The sequence below is a fragment of the Achroia grisella genome, unplaced genomic scaffold (genome assembly GCF_030625045.1).
Source record: "Achroia grisella isolate CSIRO2021 unplaced genomic scaffold, CSIRO_AGI_Agris_v1 utg628, whole genome shotgun sequence".
NCBI lineage: Eukaryota > Metazoa > Arthropoda > Insecta > Lepidoptera > Pyralidae > Achroia > Achroia grisella.
In genome coordinates, this window is record NW_026712968.1 from 745,151 (window position 1) to 760,579 (window position 15,429).

Consider the following 15,429-nt stretch of genomic DNA (forward strand, 5'->3'; position numbering starts at 1 on the left):
CCCTGTAAACCCTCTAGGGGCTAAAGAGATATAGTAATATGGACAAATGTCCCCATGTTCCCATTGCCAGCAATGTATCATATCAGGTTGACCTCCACGCAGACACACACAACGGCCCGAATGAGAGGCCAATTGCGGAAAATGGAGTCCAACCAACCAACCTCCACGCAGTTCCCCCTGGAAACCATCGTGATAAATTCTTGGTAAATATGTCACAATGTGCTAACTGGCCTGACCTCATGCTTATCTTATAATTCTCCACTGGTGCCCCGCCACTGTAAACCGTTAGTGCAAACCAGTGCATCTATTATTATTATTACCCTTTAAAACTCTCTGGAAACCAATGGAAACTAGTGGTGCCATAGCTTAAATGAGCCATGTTAGGTCTACCTCAACATGGTAAACCTCTGGTTACTGTCACGGTTCATTTCTGATGAATCATGATATGCTAGCTGTGCCGACTTTATGCTCATTGTATTATCCTCTAGTGGGAAACCCACATTAACATTGTATGCTGGCAGGGCAGTATATAACATTAGTGCAGTGGGAATAACATTCCAGTATCATCCATTAAAAAAATCTCATCTCCGGATATAAATGTGTCATACTAAATAAATATGCATCATGAATATGGTTTAATATTAATTAATATACATTGTATAAAGGTAAACAAATAACGAACTTCAAATTGTTGAAATTCCATGGAAAATAACAATTGTTATGACTAATAATAAGATTAAATTACAAGTTTATTTAACATTGATTTGTTGAAGAAAATTTATGTAATGGTTTTACAAATAATCTTTGAGCTTAAAATATACATATGATGAGGTAATGCTGTATTCCATTTAAATTAAGAAGTAATGTTTTTTTTTAAATATGCAAGTACATTTAGAGGCATGCACAACAATGACTATAGATCTATGTGAAAGGAAATTACTCACCATCTTGCCAAGGGTTTGCTGGCTCGAAATACTGTGTGACTATCTGTTCTTCTTCTGGGAAAGACACACAGCGAGATTTTTTCGTCTTTTTCTCACAATTTTCATTTTTGTTATCACTCTCGCTAATTTGGTTTGCACTAACCGCGCCAGCTTCTGTATCGCACGGAATCGGACATGGAGTGTCTTTATCACGATCGGTAGACATATCTATCGCGTAAACTATCGTCACTTATCACCACAAACGACAACATTAGCAGAAAATAGTACAAAAAAACACTAGACTGAAAATCACTCCTATTGACATAACACGCACGAATAGATCTATTGTAACATATTTTCAAGACATTTATCGCGGATACACACCCACCATTGCGTATTTTTTTCGGATTTCGTCAGTATTTTTACTATTTTTATTGTTCGTTTCGAATCAAAACATTCCGAACCTTTCATACACCGTTTACCGCCATATTGGATTGAAGGAGACAAAAGGAAAGTTTTGACGATGATCTGTATGATGGCGCTGTTGTGCATGCATTAAACTTTTTTAATCTCTTTGACAGTTATGGCTTCTTATCATTTTGTATTTCGTTTATTTGCATAAAATATATGAAATAAAATTACGTAAATATTTATTGTAAGTATACAATTATTAAACATTGAATATTTCATTTTCCCTAAAATTAATTATAAGCTAAATTGAACGTAGTATTTCTATTAGCCACAAGATGGCGGTATTCATGAAATATTTTTTTAATAACAAACTATAACAATAGTTGCAGTTGATTTTATTCCGTTGTCTTCTCTAATTTTATTCAATTACAGTTGTTTAAAAAATGTGTTCGGGACTTTCAAAGCTGTTCTTTAACAGAAGAACAGCAAATATGTAAATCATAATTACTCCGAGTAAGGGCTAACAGTATTAAAGTAGTTAAAAAAGAACTGTTTAAAGGTAGCCAAATATTTACATTGAAATGAAATGAAATGTATTTATTTGCATGAAATGTGGTATAAATATTAAAAGAATTTTTAGAAAATATTAATGCATATGGTCGTCGTATAATTAATTATAAAATAACTAATTCCTGATACTCAATTTATATAAATTGTAAACTCAATTTGCTAGAAATTTCTTTTTTTTAACAAAAACAAGTCTAACTCAACGCGGACGAAATCACAGGCAACAAACAACTAATTCAAAATAAAATTAAACAAAAACCATTTAAAATTATTTATTAAAACTCAACATCTTTATAACATTCTTTACACAAATTTTGTTCGTTTAAAAACTAACATTTCTTGTATATATATACTACAATATGTCTACATATACATTTTTTGTATAAATTTTGTCATGAATATACTTTCATGGCTTGTATAAAACATAATATACATTTATATGGACACTTTTAATTATTAAAACCCTGATGTATACTCAGATAAGATAATATTTGTATAAAATATAGATTTTTTAATCGAACCCCTGCAAATTAAAACGGATACGAGCTGAGTTTCTTGTCAGTTCTCATCTCAAAATCACTCCGAACTGACGGTAGATTTGACATATCATAAGAGTCTGTAATAGATCTACATGAATAAAGATATTTTGAATTTGAATTTGGATCGAAATTACAGTGGTTTGAGCAGAGCTGTCCTCAGACTGATGTCATATTCGTCAAGCAGGAGTTGGCCTTCAGCCGCTCTATTATTCCCTACGAATTTTCGGTATTCTTCTGTACTCATTTATTGTTTACATTAACTTTAAGGTTAGCCACGGCTTTTACACTTTAAGAAATTAATAAAATACCTACATTTGTTAATATTAAGACAATATATAGTTTTTTTTTTAAATATAAACGACAACGGCCTGTACTGTTTGGCACTTCTAACAAAAGTTTATATTTCGAGATTTTTCACGTTCTATTTTTAAATTTGTATTCTATAATATTGTTACATACAAATCAGTACCTTAATCGTAATACATTAGTGTTAAATTCGCGTAAACGACCAATAGCTAGTCATGTGTATATAGAAAAACAAAATTCAACTGTCAATTTTATAGATGGCACTATAGTAAAAAAATACTCCATTTATATGCTTAAATCTTTTGTCTTTATATATGTAGTAAATATCATTAACTTCAAGTGACGTCATTTATGTATGACTTAACAAAGGATATTTATTAAAAATGGACTCAATTTCTAACCACATAGAATTTAAATTAAACTAACAGAGAAATTTGAAAGATCACTTACTAAACGATACTTATAAAAATGGACACAATTTCGTACTGCATAGAGTTCAAATTAAATTATTAAACAAATGAGTCGATACAATTCAGATAAAGCGGAATATACCATCACATGGTTATACTTCTCGGGTCTCAGATCTATCTATACTTATATATTATTTATATATCACACGCCTAATACAATTAAATTAACTCAACATTTAGTTATTTTCGAAATTAGACTTTAAAGATAAAGCTTTAGAGTACAAATTACAAAGTTTGTAATTATTGAGATAATACAATAATCAATTCAATTAATTGAAAAATTTCATGTACTCGAAATTAGACTTTAAAGTTAAAACTTTAAAGTACAATTTTCAAAGTTTGTAATTATTGAATTAATACAGTTGTCAATTAACTCAATAATTTCATATATTCAGAATTAGACTTTAAAGATAAATAATTACAGTAGAATTTACATAGTTTGTAACTGTTGAGAAAATACAGTAATTACCTTAATACAAAATTTTCATATATTTTAGACTTTAAAGATAAAGCTTTAGAGTGGAAATTCCAAATTTTGTAATTATTCTGTTAATACATTGTTGTATTAGGTGTGTGCTATGTTGCTACCAAAGTACATGTATTATCTACTATGGGGCATAATTTTATTTGTATAAAATATTACTCTGTAAACGATTAGGCAGAGAAAAAAATATAATATGAAAAAAATCGACGTTCATAAGCGGCAAAAAAGAATTTTTCAATTCGAACCAGCAGTTCCTGAGATTAGCGCGTTCAAACAAACATACTCTTCAGCTTCATAATAGTAGTATAGATAATACTATAAAGCTGAAGAGATGTGTGAACGCACTAATATCAGGAACTGCTGGTTCGAATTGAAACATTATTTTTGTGTTGGATAGTCCATTTGTCGAGAAAGGCTTTATGCTATATAACATTACGGTACGACCAATAGGCGTGGGCTGCAAAAGGTTCCCCATCTTGGGACGCAGAGGAAGTTGCGCGAGTTAGTTAGTCATTACATATGTAGTATAAAACAAAGTCGCTGTCGCTGTCTGTCCGTCCCTATGTATGCTTAAATCTTTAAAACTACACAACGGATTTTGAAGCGGTTTTTTTTAATAGATAGAGTGATTCAAAAGGAAGGTTTATATGTATAATACATGTACATCCGTGCGAAACCGTGGTGGGCAGTTAGTACAGTATAAAATGAAGTCGCTTCCGTTGTCTGTTAGCTTATATCTTTTAAACTACGCAACAGATTTTAATGCAGTTTTTAGCAATAGATAGAGTGATTCAAGAGGAAGGTTTATATGTATAATACATGTACACCCGTGCGAAGATGCGGCGGGTAGCTAATTTTATATATTTTTTTTATTTCAGGCAACTTTATATGCTCTGTAGTAGGGGAATACATATAATTTGGTAGCAACATATATATATATATATATATATATATATTTATTTATAAAATACACTTTAATAAAAACATTCTTGCATACTTTGTATGTTTATAACTAACAAAAGGCACATTTTTTATATTAATATACAATTTTGACTGACTTTAGAACACAAACAGATATACTCAAGTTAAATTTAGTAATTTTTTATTATCATTTTTAATATGACTTTATATTTAAAATATAAACAATATAATATGTATGTATCCAATAACATATTAATATAACAATAATAACTAACACAGCGCCATCTAGTCCCAAGATAAGCAGAGTTTGTGTTATGGGTACTAGACGACTGATACAAATACATAGATACATTTTATTTTTGTAAATACATACACAATATACATCGAAAATATTCACAACGATACAAACAATTATACTCATGAATACAAATGTTTGTACCGTGCGAGGAATCGAACCCGCGACTATCGGAAGCAAGGCGGTATGCTGAACTACTAGACCACCCAGGTTGTTGAAACATCTAAGTTTATTGTATAATTTTTTTATTGAAATGGTATAAAAACTGATTTCCCATCTGATGGTAAGTGGTAACAGTCGTCTATATATATGAATAACATAATGAGCCACCATTTTCGAGATGACATCTGTGTACATTGTAAATACACTACCATATCTCAGCTAACAACCAAAACACAGCTTACTAAGCAAACTGAGTGGCTGAAATAGGTGAGACTGAGGGACACAAGCAGATGAGTTTGTATTCTACCTTGGTATTTTTTCATAGCATAGGATAAACGAGCTTGCGGCTCACCTGATGGTAAGTTACCGCCGCCCATGAGCACCCGCAACACTGAGAGAATTGCAAGTGATTGCTGGCCTTTTAAGAAGGAATAAGCTCTTGAAGGTTTTAATATACGTATTTGCATACAATTTTATCATAACTATTGAATATATTTTCAAATAAAGTCATATACAAAAAGATAATTACAGAAAAGAAAACAAAAACGTTAAAATCAAGACATTTCTTAAAGAAATAACTCTGAAGAATTTTGTAATAACATATCTCTCAATATTACTGTACATAATAAGAAAGAATAACAGTGGCACGACATTGAAATTTCAACTTTATTGCATGGCATTTAGACTGTAATTTCACTTGTATATTGTTAAGTGGTGCATTGTCGTTGAAATTTCAACTCTATTGTTATTACATTTGGTCTATCTTCACTTGTATACGTGTACAATCATCATTGTAAATATTGGAATAAATGTTTGCACTGGGTGATTTTGTATCGCTCGGTAAAACGTATTAGAATAGTACGATTGTTTAAAAATGTTGACAAAATATATTTATGGGGGTCTGCTACGTATTGCCTTGGATATAAGGTCGCTTTTTGTTAAGCATACGTGTGCTGTGTTCTTATTTTGAAAAATGTTGACAAATACATTTATAGGAGTCTGCTACGTATTGGCTTGGATATAAGGTCGCTTTTTATTAAGCATATGTGTGATGTGTTCTTATTTTGAAAAATGTTGACAAATACATTTATAGGAGTCTGCTGCGTATTGTCTTGAACATAAGGTCTCTTTTTATTAAGCAAATGTGTGAAGTGTTATTATTTTGAAAAATGTTGACAAATACATTTATGCGGGTCTGCTACGTATCGTCTTGTATATGAGGTCTCTTTTTGTTAAGCAAATATTCTTATTTTGAAAAATGTTGGCAAAATATATTTTTGAGGGCTTGCCACATATTGTCTTTAGTATAAGGTCTCTTTTTATTAAGCAAATGTGTTCAGTGCTCTTATTTTAAAAAGTTAAATATTGACAAAATAGATTTATGGGGGTCTGCTACAAATTTCTTGGGCCATAAGGTCGCTTTTTGTTAAGCATAACTGCGCTGTGTTCTTATTTTGAAAAATGTTGCCAAACTAGATTTATGGGGTTCTGCTACATACAGCCTTAGCTATAAAGTCTATATAAGCATTAGAGTAGTAAAAAAAACAAAAAAGGCATTATACAAGCAGCCCGGAAACTGAAAGGACGTGTTCGTGTACCTCCAGTAAAATAGTTTTTACCGAACGATACAAACGTATTATTTATACAGTTACACAGGTTTTAACACGAATAATTCAATGGTAAATAAAGGTATTTACCTTTCTCGATATTTCAACTAGTTTGCACTAGCCGTGGTCACGAACTGACTGGGGTAGCTGCGATGACAATGTTGATAGGTGCCGGCAGTTTGTTCAACTAAATCATTAGATTATCCAACGAAATATCAATAGACTTATTGAGCAACCTAGTCGATAAGTCGGGAGGTAAATAAATTATTTACCATAAAATTATTCATATTAAAACCTGTTTAACTGTACTAATACAAACGTGCCCAGTATTTATATATCTATATATATGACCGTTATATATCCTTAAGAGCTACAAATTGTATACATACTATGTTATTATTTGGTCTGGTAAACAATTATTACTCGCCCTATCGAACGTCACTGACTGTCTTTTTTTATTTTCAAATCCAGGACGCCATCTGTAAAAGATAATTTTTATTAAGTTTGTCTCAAAAAAATCTCTCTCGAATCTGCGACCATCGGAAGTAATGTGGTATACTAAACCGCCGGCCACCGAGGCTGGCCGGAGGCTAATGAACCTGACTTCATCTTATCTTATCATCCTGGAGTCTGTCCACTGGTTTCCAACTCATGTATACAGTTAGCGCAGGTAGGTGCACCATACCATGATCATCAGGGGCGGATCGCGAATTTATGGGGCCCTGGGCTAAACGTACTTAGAGGCCTATCTAATTATATTACTCAACTAAAAAAATACACCGACCAAAAACAAGCGATGGAGAATTCTCCATTCCGTTCGATATGGGTTAATTCAGAGGTTCCCAAACTTTTTTGTGTAGTAGACCCCTTGCTATATTTTTCAGTATTGGGTAGACCCCCCATTCTTACCTGGTATTGATTTTTTGTAAATTTCTAACTGTAGTAAGTTTAGTGTTAAAAACAACAAAATGACCACTGTCGTAGACCCCTTGCAGTTTGTCATAGGCCCCTGGGAGTCGATATAGACCACTTTGGGAATCACTGGGTTAATTGTTCTCAGGGTTATCAGCCTTATGATAGGTTTTTAATATTTTAGTTTTATTTTTAATCAAAATATTGCCTATCCAAAATATGCCTCAATGGGGGCTGGGAGCCCTTTGTATCAACGGGGCCCTAGGCTGCAGCCCAAAAAGCCCGTAGTCAGATCCGCCCCTAATCATCATCATAAGAAACTCACCATTACTATCGCTGCAACAGTACGCGATCCGTCTAGGCGCCGACTGCTTCCTCCCATGACTTTTTCTCCTACCCTCCTTCACGCACAAATTCAAAACTTCCCCATTCTCATACTCCAGCATCCCCTTCAACTCCCCAAACGCCTTCAAATCCTCCCCTATGTTATCTGTCAAAACCATAGACTTGACGTTCGAGCTGTATTTCTCGTTTGTGATAAAAACAGTTTTCGCGTAAACTTTCTTCTCTGTTTTGTATATATGGTTCACGCTTTGCTGCACCAGTTTGTCTATGCGGCATTCGAATATGTTCTTGTCTCTTTCTATCTTGTTGAAACATTCTGAGAGGAAGGGAGTTTTTGTTTCTGTTACAGCTATGCGTTTCTTTTTGGGCGGCTCTGGCGGAGATTCGGGCGGCTGTGATGATAAGGCGTTTGTGTCTATGGTAGGAATTTCTGTTGGATCCCGGCGTTCTTTTAATATCTGAAAAGGAAATATTTACTCATTTTATAAATATAAACCCCGGACAATTAACAGCGCCATCTAGTTCCACTGTAAGCAGAACTTGAGTTATGGGTACTAGACATAAGTACTTTGATTTTTTTTTTTGTAAATACATACTTTTTGTATATATTAACATGAAAAACACTCAGACTGATACAAACAGTAATACACATGAAATTTATGAACATTTTATTTATGAAAATGAAAAAAATTATATACCGTGGGAGAAATCGTACTCTGGACATCAGGAGTAAATCGGTGTGCCAAATCACTAGACCACCGAGGCCGTCCATTATAAAATTGTGACGAGGTAACACAATTTGCAAACTTTCGGTCTTCATATAAAAAAAAGTTGGAGGTATTTAGTATTAAATTCTCATAAAATATGTTTTTAAATTCGTCAACATTAGCTGAAGTAACATTCGAAAAATGCTTCTCTTTTTAATTCATTTAAACTGACACCATAATTTTTTAAACAGGGAAAAAGTCTAAGTTCAAGGTACCTCGGGATATTTTTCCCTAGGAGTCCATAGACCATGGTAAATCAGTTCTCAGGACCAAAGGTGCACAAATATCCTATACCGTCTCCCTATGCTGGATCATACACAGCCCCGAAATCTGATCATAAAAGAGATACAATATCTGCTGATACGGGAAAGAATAGCTCACCAAAATCTACACTACTCTCTGCATCTGAAGGTTTAGAGAATTCTAGATTGAAATTACAAAATGGACCAACATTGGCAACATAGTACTTTAATTTTATTATTTTTTTAAGCATGGGAAAAGGTAAAGATATGCTCAGAGCTCCCAGGAATATCTTTCAACAAGAGACATTCTCAATATAAATACAAAATGAACCAACCTTAACAACATACTGTACAGCCTCTGACACCGATCCCTAGCTTCGTCTCTCTGCAGCACGAGACCTCATCTCTCTTCCTGGGCGTCAAGCCTGTACTTTTATTACTTATTAAACAGAGAGGATCCCTAGAATATTTTACAATGGAAGCCCATAGACAAAGATATTCTCGGGGACCCCCGAGACTACAAACGCATTCTCAGTATAACTACAAAATGAACCAACCATACTGCCTCAGCCTCTGACAACAGTCCTTAGCCTCATCTCTCTACAGCTCAAGAACCCGTCTCTCCTCCAGAGAGCCAAGACCGTACTTGAATTACTTTTTTAAATAGGGAAAGTCCCCGAGAATTCAAATGCATTCTCAGTATAAATACAAAATGAACCAACCTTAGCGACATACTGCCTCAGCCTCTGACAACAGTCCCTAGCCTCATCTCTCTGCAGCACAAGAACCCGTCTCTGCTCCAGGGCGTCATCTGGACAGTCTCCCACATCAACCGTCTCACAAGTTCCATATTTTTTTAAACAGGGAAAAAGGCAAAGATATTCTCAGGCACCGCCGAGAATGCATTCTCAGTATAAATACAAAATGGACCAACCTTAGCGACATACTGCCTCAGCCTCTGACACCGGTCCCTAGCCTCGTCTCTCTGCAGCACGAGAGCCCGTCTCTCCTCCAGCGCGTCGTCCCTGCAGGCCCTCACCGCTCGCAGCTCCCGTGTCAACCGCCGTAGGTGCTCCATACTGCGCCGCCGGCTGTTCTGTGACGCCAACTGGTAAATTTAACAATAATACATACATATAGACATGTATATACATTTTATTTTGCTATAACTAGCGGTTACCCTCCGACTTCGTCTGGATAGAATTTGTTTTATAAAAATAAATAAAATGTCTAACATAAAAGTAATATAAGTTACTGCTTAAAACATAGGCGAAGTAATATAGGAAAAGGGAGTTATGTGATTATATTGTTTGTAATGTACCATGTCAAGTCGACATCCACGCGGCGCCACCTGGAAACCATCGTGATAAATTCCTGGTAAATTTGTCACGATGGGCTAACTGACCTGACCTCATGCTCATCTTATCATCATCCAATGGTGGGGCGCCAGCGTAAACCGTTCGGGCTGGCGGGTGCACCATTCCATTATTCATGTAGGACATTTTAGCCGCTTATGAACGTCGAGTTTTTTGTATTAATATTTTTTCCCTACTGTCCAGTTCAGTATATAGATTCAATTGAGAAGAACTGGCAGGAACTCAACTGAATTTCCTCTTTTTAAAGCAAGTTTTTATACATTTTATACTTATATAGGTGTCTATTTATTTATTTATTTATTTAATTAACACAATATTTACATCTAATTACCAACACGAATGTCTAACATTAAATGAAAATCCCCTGTTTAACTGTATTGAGAACCCGATAGCATGTACCATTTAACCTACATGGTCAAAGTAGTCATAACAGTACAATAAAAACACTACAGTTGCGTGGGAATGTAAAACCAGAGCTGTCTCGTATCTCAAGTTACGGTCGGTCGACAGACAGCTGACCGCATACAGTTCACGCTTGACTAAATAACTTTTACGGTTAAAATTATATTTAGATCGTTCGAAGACAGTCATAAAACCATTTTAAATATACATTAGAATAGAATAGAAATAATCTTTATTCAAATAAACTCAATACAAGCACTTTTGGATGGTCATATTTTTTATTCTACCACTCATTCGGAACGCAGACTCATTACAAATAAATGTATATATTTGACAGTTGTGTGTGTAGAACACCGTAACTTATCATTGGTCGCGGGTTCGAATAATCATGTTATTTTAAATTATTTGTAATAAATGTTTTCTAATATATATATATATATCTAAATATATATATTTGACAGTACTCATAACACAGGGTGGCTTACATTTGATGAAATAGAAATAGAAATAGAAATAATCTTTATTCAAATAAACTCATTACAAGCACTTTTGAATAGTCATATTTTGATTCGACTCATTCGGAATGCAGATTCATCACAAGAAGAATGAGCAAGAAACTTGTGTGTTGCTCTTTTTAATAGATGTTTTTTTTTTTATATAAATAATTACAGTATATTGTTTATAATCGAAATCGCTACGCACTCTGGGTGTAATCAGATAATAAGTGCTAAGATTTAAAGTTTTTTATAAAAATATATATCGTTAATTCTTCATTTTTATATAACTGTTTTATTTGACATTTAAATCTTTTTTCTGGCAGATTTATAACACTCTGGTATTTTATTGTAAAACCTTACGCAATTGCCATAAAACGAATGATGGCACTCCAAACCAGCGGGAGGACTTATGGAGCGGCTGAAGGTCAACTCCCGCCTGACGGATACGACTTAATCTCTTTAATCTGAGGGCACCGCTAGGGATTCGAACCTCGGGTCAAACCTTCATAATTTCGATCCCCTTATGAATTGGACGGGGATGGATTAGATGGGCAACTGTAAGCGTTCGGTTGATTGCGCAGGATGGTGTGGTTGAGGTCGTCGTCCTCGCCTGCGAGGACGGTGTCGTATACTTGTGTTATAACGTGATGATATATATACATTTGTTTTGTTGTAGAAAAAAAGAAATTATCTCGTCAGCACACGTGATTCTACTCATGCGTCATTTCGGAGGACTAACATGGCATACCATTGTAATTTTACTGCCATTTCTCACTCTATAATCGAACCACAGATTATAAAGCTGCTGAAGACTGCCCATTAATAAAAAAAGATAGAGAACTCACCCTATTTTTAATTCTTCTACGTAATCCCTTCAGGAATGCAAGATCTTCATCCTTGAGTTTCAATGATTGGACGCGTTCTGAATACTTGGTAGTTGGTAGACCAGCCACTTCTTCCACTGTCATGTCGATTCCTCGTGCTGTAATTTTTTTTATACCATCTTATTAATATTATAAACGCGAAAGATTGCGAGTTTGGATGGATATTTGTTACCATTTCATGCAAAAATGTATTTTGATAAAAATTTACAGTAATATAGCATACATATCTGAGACTAACATATAGGCTATATATTTCTTGCAGGTGAAACCGCGGGCGCAGCTAGTAGAAAATAAATAAATTGTTAACAGGTAATTAAACCTTATTTTTTAGGGGGGAAAGGAACTGTTAGCAATGTAGACTATAGAGCTTCTTATTAGCAATGAACCATGTCAGGTTGACCTCCACACGGTTCCTTCTGGTTTCTATAAGGAACCATGATAAATTCGTGATCATGATAAATTCTTGATGAATTCGTCACAATGTGCTAACGAGCATGAGGTCATGACCTGACCTCATGCTCGTCTTATCATCCTCCACTGGTGTACCAGCGTATACCATTAGCATATCATCAATAAAAGAAGTTTTATTCGTTAATATGGTCAGCAAATATACACTCAACATATAAATTTAGGCCTCAGTTGTCTAGCAGTTTATGACACCGCTTTATTTTCTATGGTCACAAGTTCGATTCTTCGTATCCGGTCTGGGTGTTTTCTATGTATATTGTGTATGTATTTACAAAAAAATCTAAGTATTTATATTATCCACAAGAAATCTGTTAAAGGCTTGGTGAGCCGATTGCAAGATCAAATGAATGTGTGAGTCGTAATAAAAATATAATATAAATAAAATTGGAGTGTCTGTTTGTAATATTGAAATAACCATTTTTTACTATGTGCATATGTATATATGGTATATACACCAAACTAACAATTTTTTGCAATTTTTGTCTGTCTGTTTGTTCCAGGTAATCTCGGAAATGGCTGGACCGATTTTGACGGGACTTTTATTGCCAGGTAGCTGATGTAATAAGGAGTAACTTAGGCTACTTTTATTTTAAAAAAATAAAGTTAAATTCCATGCAGACAAAGTCGCAAATACAGCTAGTTTAGAATAGATTCAAACAAGTGAGATTACAGTTACAATTATATATAGATGTGAGTACATACATATGTAGTAAAAAAAAAATCTATATTAATTCTTAAAAAACCTATTAAAAGAACACTGCAAGAGAATGCTCAAAAGAAGGCAGTCTTAGTACAAGATAATAATATTATGAAAATTAAAAAAAATATAGATTTATGATTATTATTTTTTTATTATTTATTTATTTAAAGTAACTTTGTAAGAATATATAAAAAAAAACTGAATTCTTTGAACAGACTATATAAATATTGTACAAAGAGTTCAGCCTGCATGCAAAAAAAGTAAATAAACATTACCTGCCAAGCAAAAAGTGTTCTGTAACATTTTTATTAGCCCATAAACAATAAAGTATTTGTTTGTATTTATGGTCATTATTTATTTAATAACAAACCCATATTATTAAAAACAAATTAATTATTAATTAATTTTTAATTGACATAAATATTATAAAATAAGAAACCAAAACTAAATTGATATCTAAAAACTTTAAAAGTCCTGTATCTATCCCTTACAATTTTCAATAGTGATTACAATATATTAATTCCTGCATAATTGTTTGTAAAAAAGAAAAAAAATATTCAAAATACGATACCATAATGCAACAAACAATTTTTTTATTAAAAAGGAAAATACCGTGTATGTAACGCCAGGAAACAAATCTACGTCATATTACAAAATACCTGTTGCATCGCTTCTCAGAACCTAGGACTCGAATTACTAACTTTTTTTAATAGGGCTAAGGTACCATACCATCGAGTATTTCTTGGTCCAAGTGATATGACGATGTGTTCTTTGCATTATCGTCCATTCTTCATATTTATAAAGTTGGTTTTTGTGGATTTTTAATAATAATATTTGAGTATTCTTATCAGAAACTTCAATAGGTTAAATCACTTTTGACAGATCTTGTCTTGTAGTGTCTATTCAAGTAAGTTGTTATTTGTCATTACCGTCAGTCATTTTACGATTCTTCGACTGTCAATCACAATATAAACTGTATAGGCGGAGTCCTTTTGCCTTTCTCCTCAGAAGGTTTTTGCGAACCAAAAAAAAGCTTTATTTAAATGATTTAAAATAAGCTTTGTTAGCTTTACTAACAACATCTTAACATACTATTGTTACTTACAAAATTAATTAATTTAATTATAATTTTTCCAAATAAATGCATTACTTATAACAACTTAATTTATTGTTTCATTTGAAAGTACGTATGATTGAAGATTGGTACGTAATAGACATTGATTTAGATGACCTCGGTGGTGTAGCTGTTCAGCACACTGCTCTACTCCCAATGGTCGCGAGTTCGATTTCTCTCACGGTACAAACATTTGTACTCCTGCAACTCCGGATCTAGGAAAGAGCAACACGGGGCCCATGTCCCGGGCGGCAAGTTCTGGGGGCGCCAAATTAGAATTTGTCAGATGAATACACAGCTCGCCATTTTTGACGCAACTTTAATAACTATCACTGACAGACGGACGTCACGTAAATTGTTTGTGTAAAATGAAAATGTAACTGTTATAAAAGCCAGAATAATTAACAGTAATAGTAATTGGACAAATTGTATGTTAATATGTATATTGTTGGGCGTAGGAGAAGGGCGGAGGGTTATTAGGGTGCGGATAGTTTTTGCTCTGCCTCAAAAACAATGGATATCCGGGGCTGTACTTATAAGTATTTTTTTTTTTGAGGGTTGATAATGGAATGGTGCACCCGCCTGCGCTAACGGTTTACGCTGGCGGGGCACCAGTGGAGGATGATAAGATGAACATGAGGTCAGGTCAGTTAGCCCATCGTGCAAATTCACCAGGAATTTAACATGATGGTTTCCAGGGGGAACCGCGTGGAGGTCGACCTGACATGGTACATTGCTAGCAATGGGGTTATCAATCCACATTACTAACAATCCCCTTCCCCCCCTACTTATGAGTATTATTGTTTGTATCGGTCTGGGTATATTCAACGTATATTTAAAATTATCTATGTATTCATATAACAAACTCTGCTTAGCTTGGGACTAGATGGCATTGTGTGAATTGTCCAGGGAGATTGTTATTTATTACTAATGTGCCGTGAATTTTACATTCATAGCCTATATGTTATTCTGAGGTTTAAGCTATATTACTTTAAAGTTTCAAAATCCGTTCAGTAGTTTTTGCGTGATAGAGTAAC

At 33.9% G+C, this 15,429-nt stretch overlaps 2 protein-coding genes across 3 annotated transcripts in view; both read right to left on the reverse strand.

Moving 5' to 3' along the window:
- LOC131849030 (uncharacterized) overlaps positions 1-1,414 on the reverse strand; it is a 42,156-nt gene extending 40,742 nt beyond the window's left edge. Inside the window, exon 1 of the mRNA XM_059199012.1 lies at positions 945-1,414. Coding sequence (XP_059054995.1) covers positions 945-1,149 — 205 coding nt within the window. The 5' untranslated portion in view covers positions 1,150-1,414. The remainder of the gene's footprint in view (positions 1-944) is intronic.
- A 5,379-nt stretch (positions 1,415-6,793) lies between these two features.
- Positions 6,794-14,153, reverse strand: LOC131849058 (uncharacterized). Of its 2 annotated transcripts, none has more exons than XM_059199046.1 (5): positions 14,008-14,153; positions 12,072-12,208; positions 9,886-10,047; positions 7,923-8,400; positions 6,794-7,164 (listed from the first exon to the last, which is right to left on the reverse strand). In XM_059199046.1, the coding sequence occupies exons 1-5, from the start codon at positions 14,063-14,065 to the stop codon at positions 7,124-7,126; spliced, it is 876 nt and encodes a 291-aa protein (XP_059055029.1). In that variant the 5' UTR covers positions 14,066-14,153; the 3' UTR covers positions 6,794-7,123. The 2 variants fall into 2 exon arrangements, with proteins under 2 accessions (XP_059055029.1, XP_059055028.1); XM_059199045.1 differs by having other exon boundaries at positions 9,886-10,059.
- Between the last annotated feature and the right edge of the window lie 1,276 nt (positions 14,154-15,429).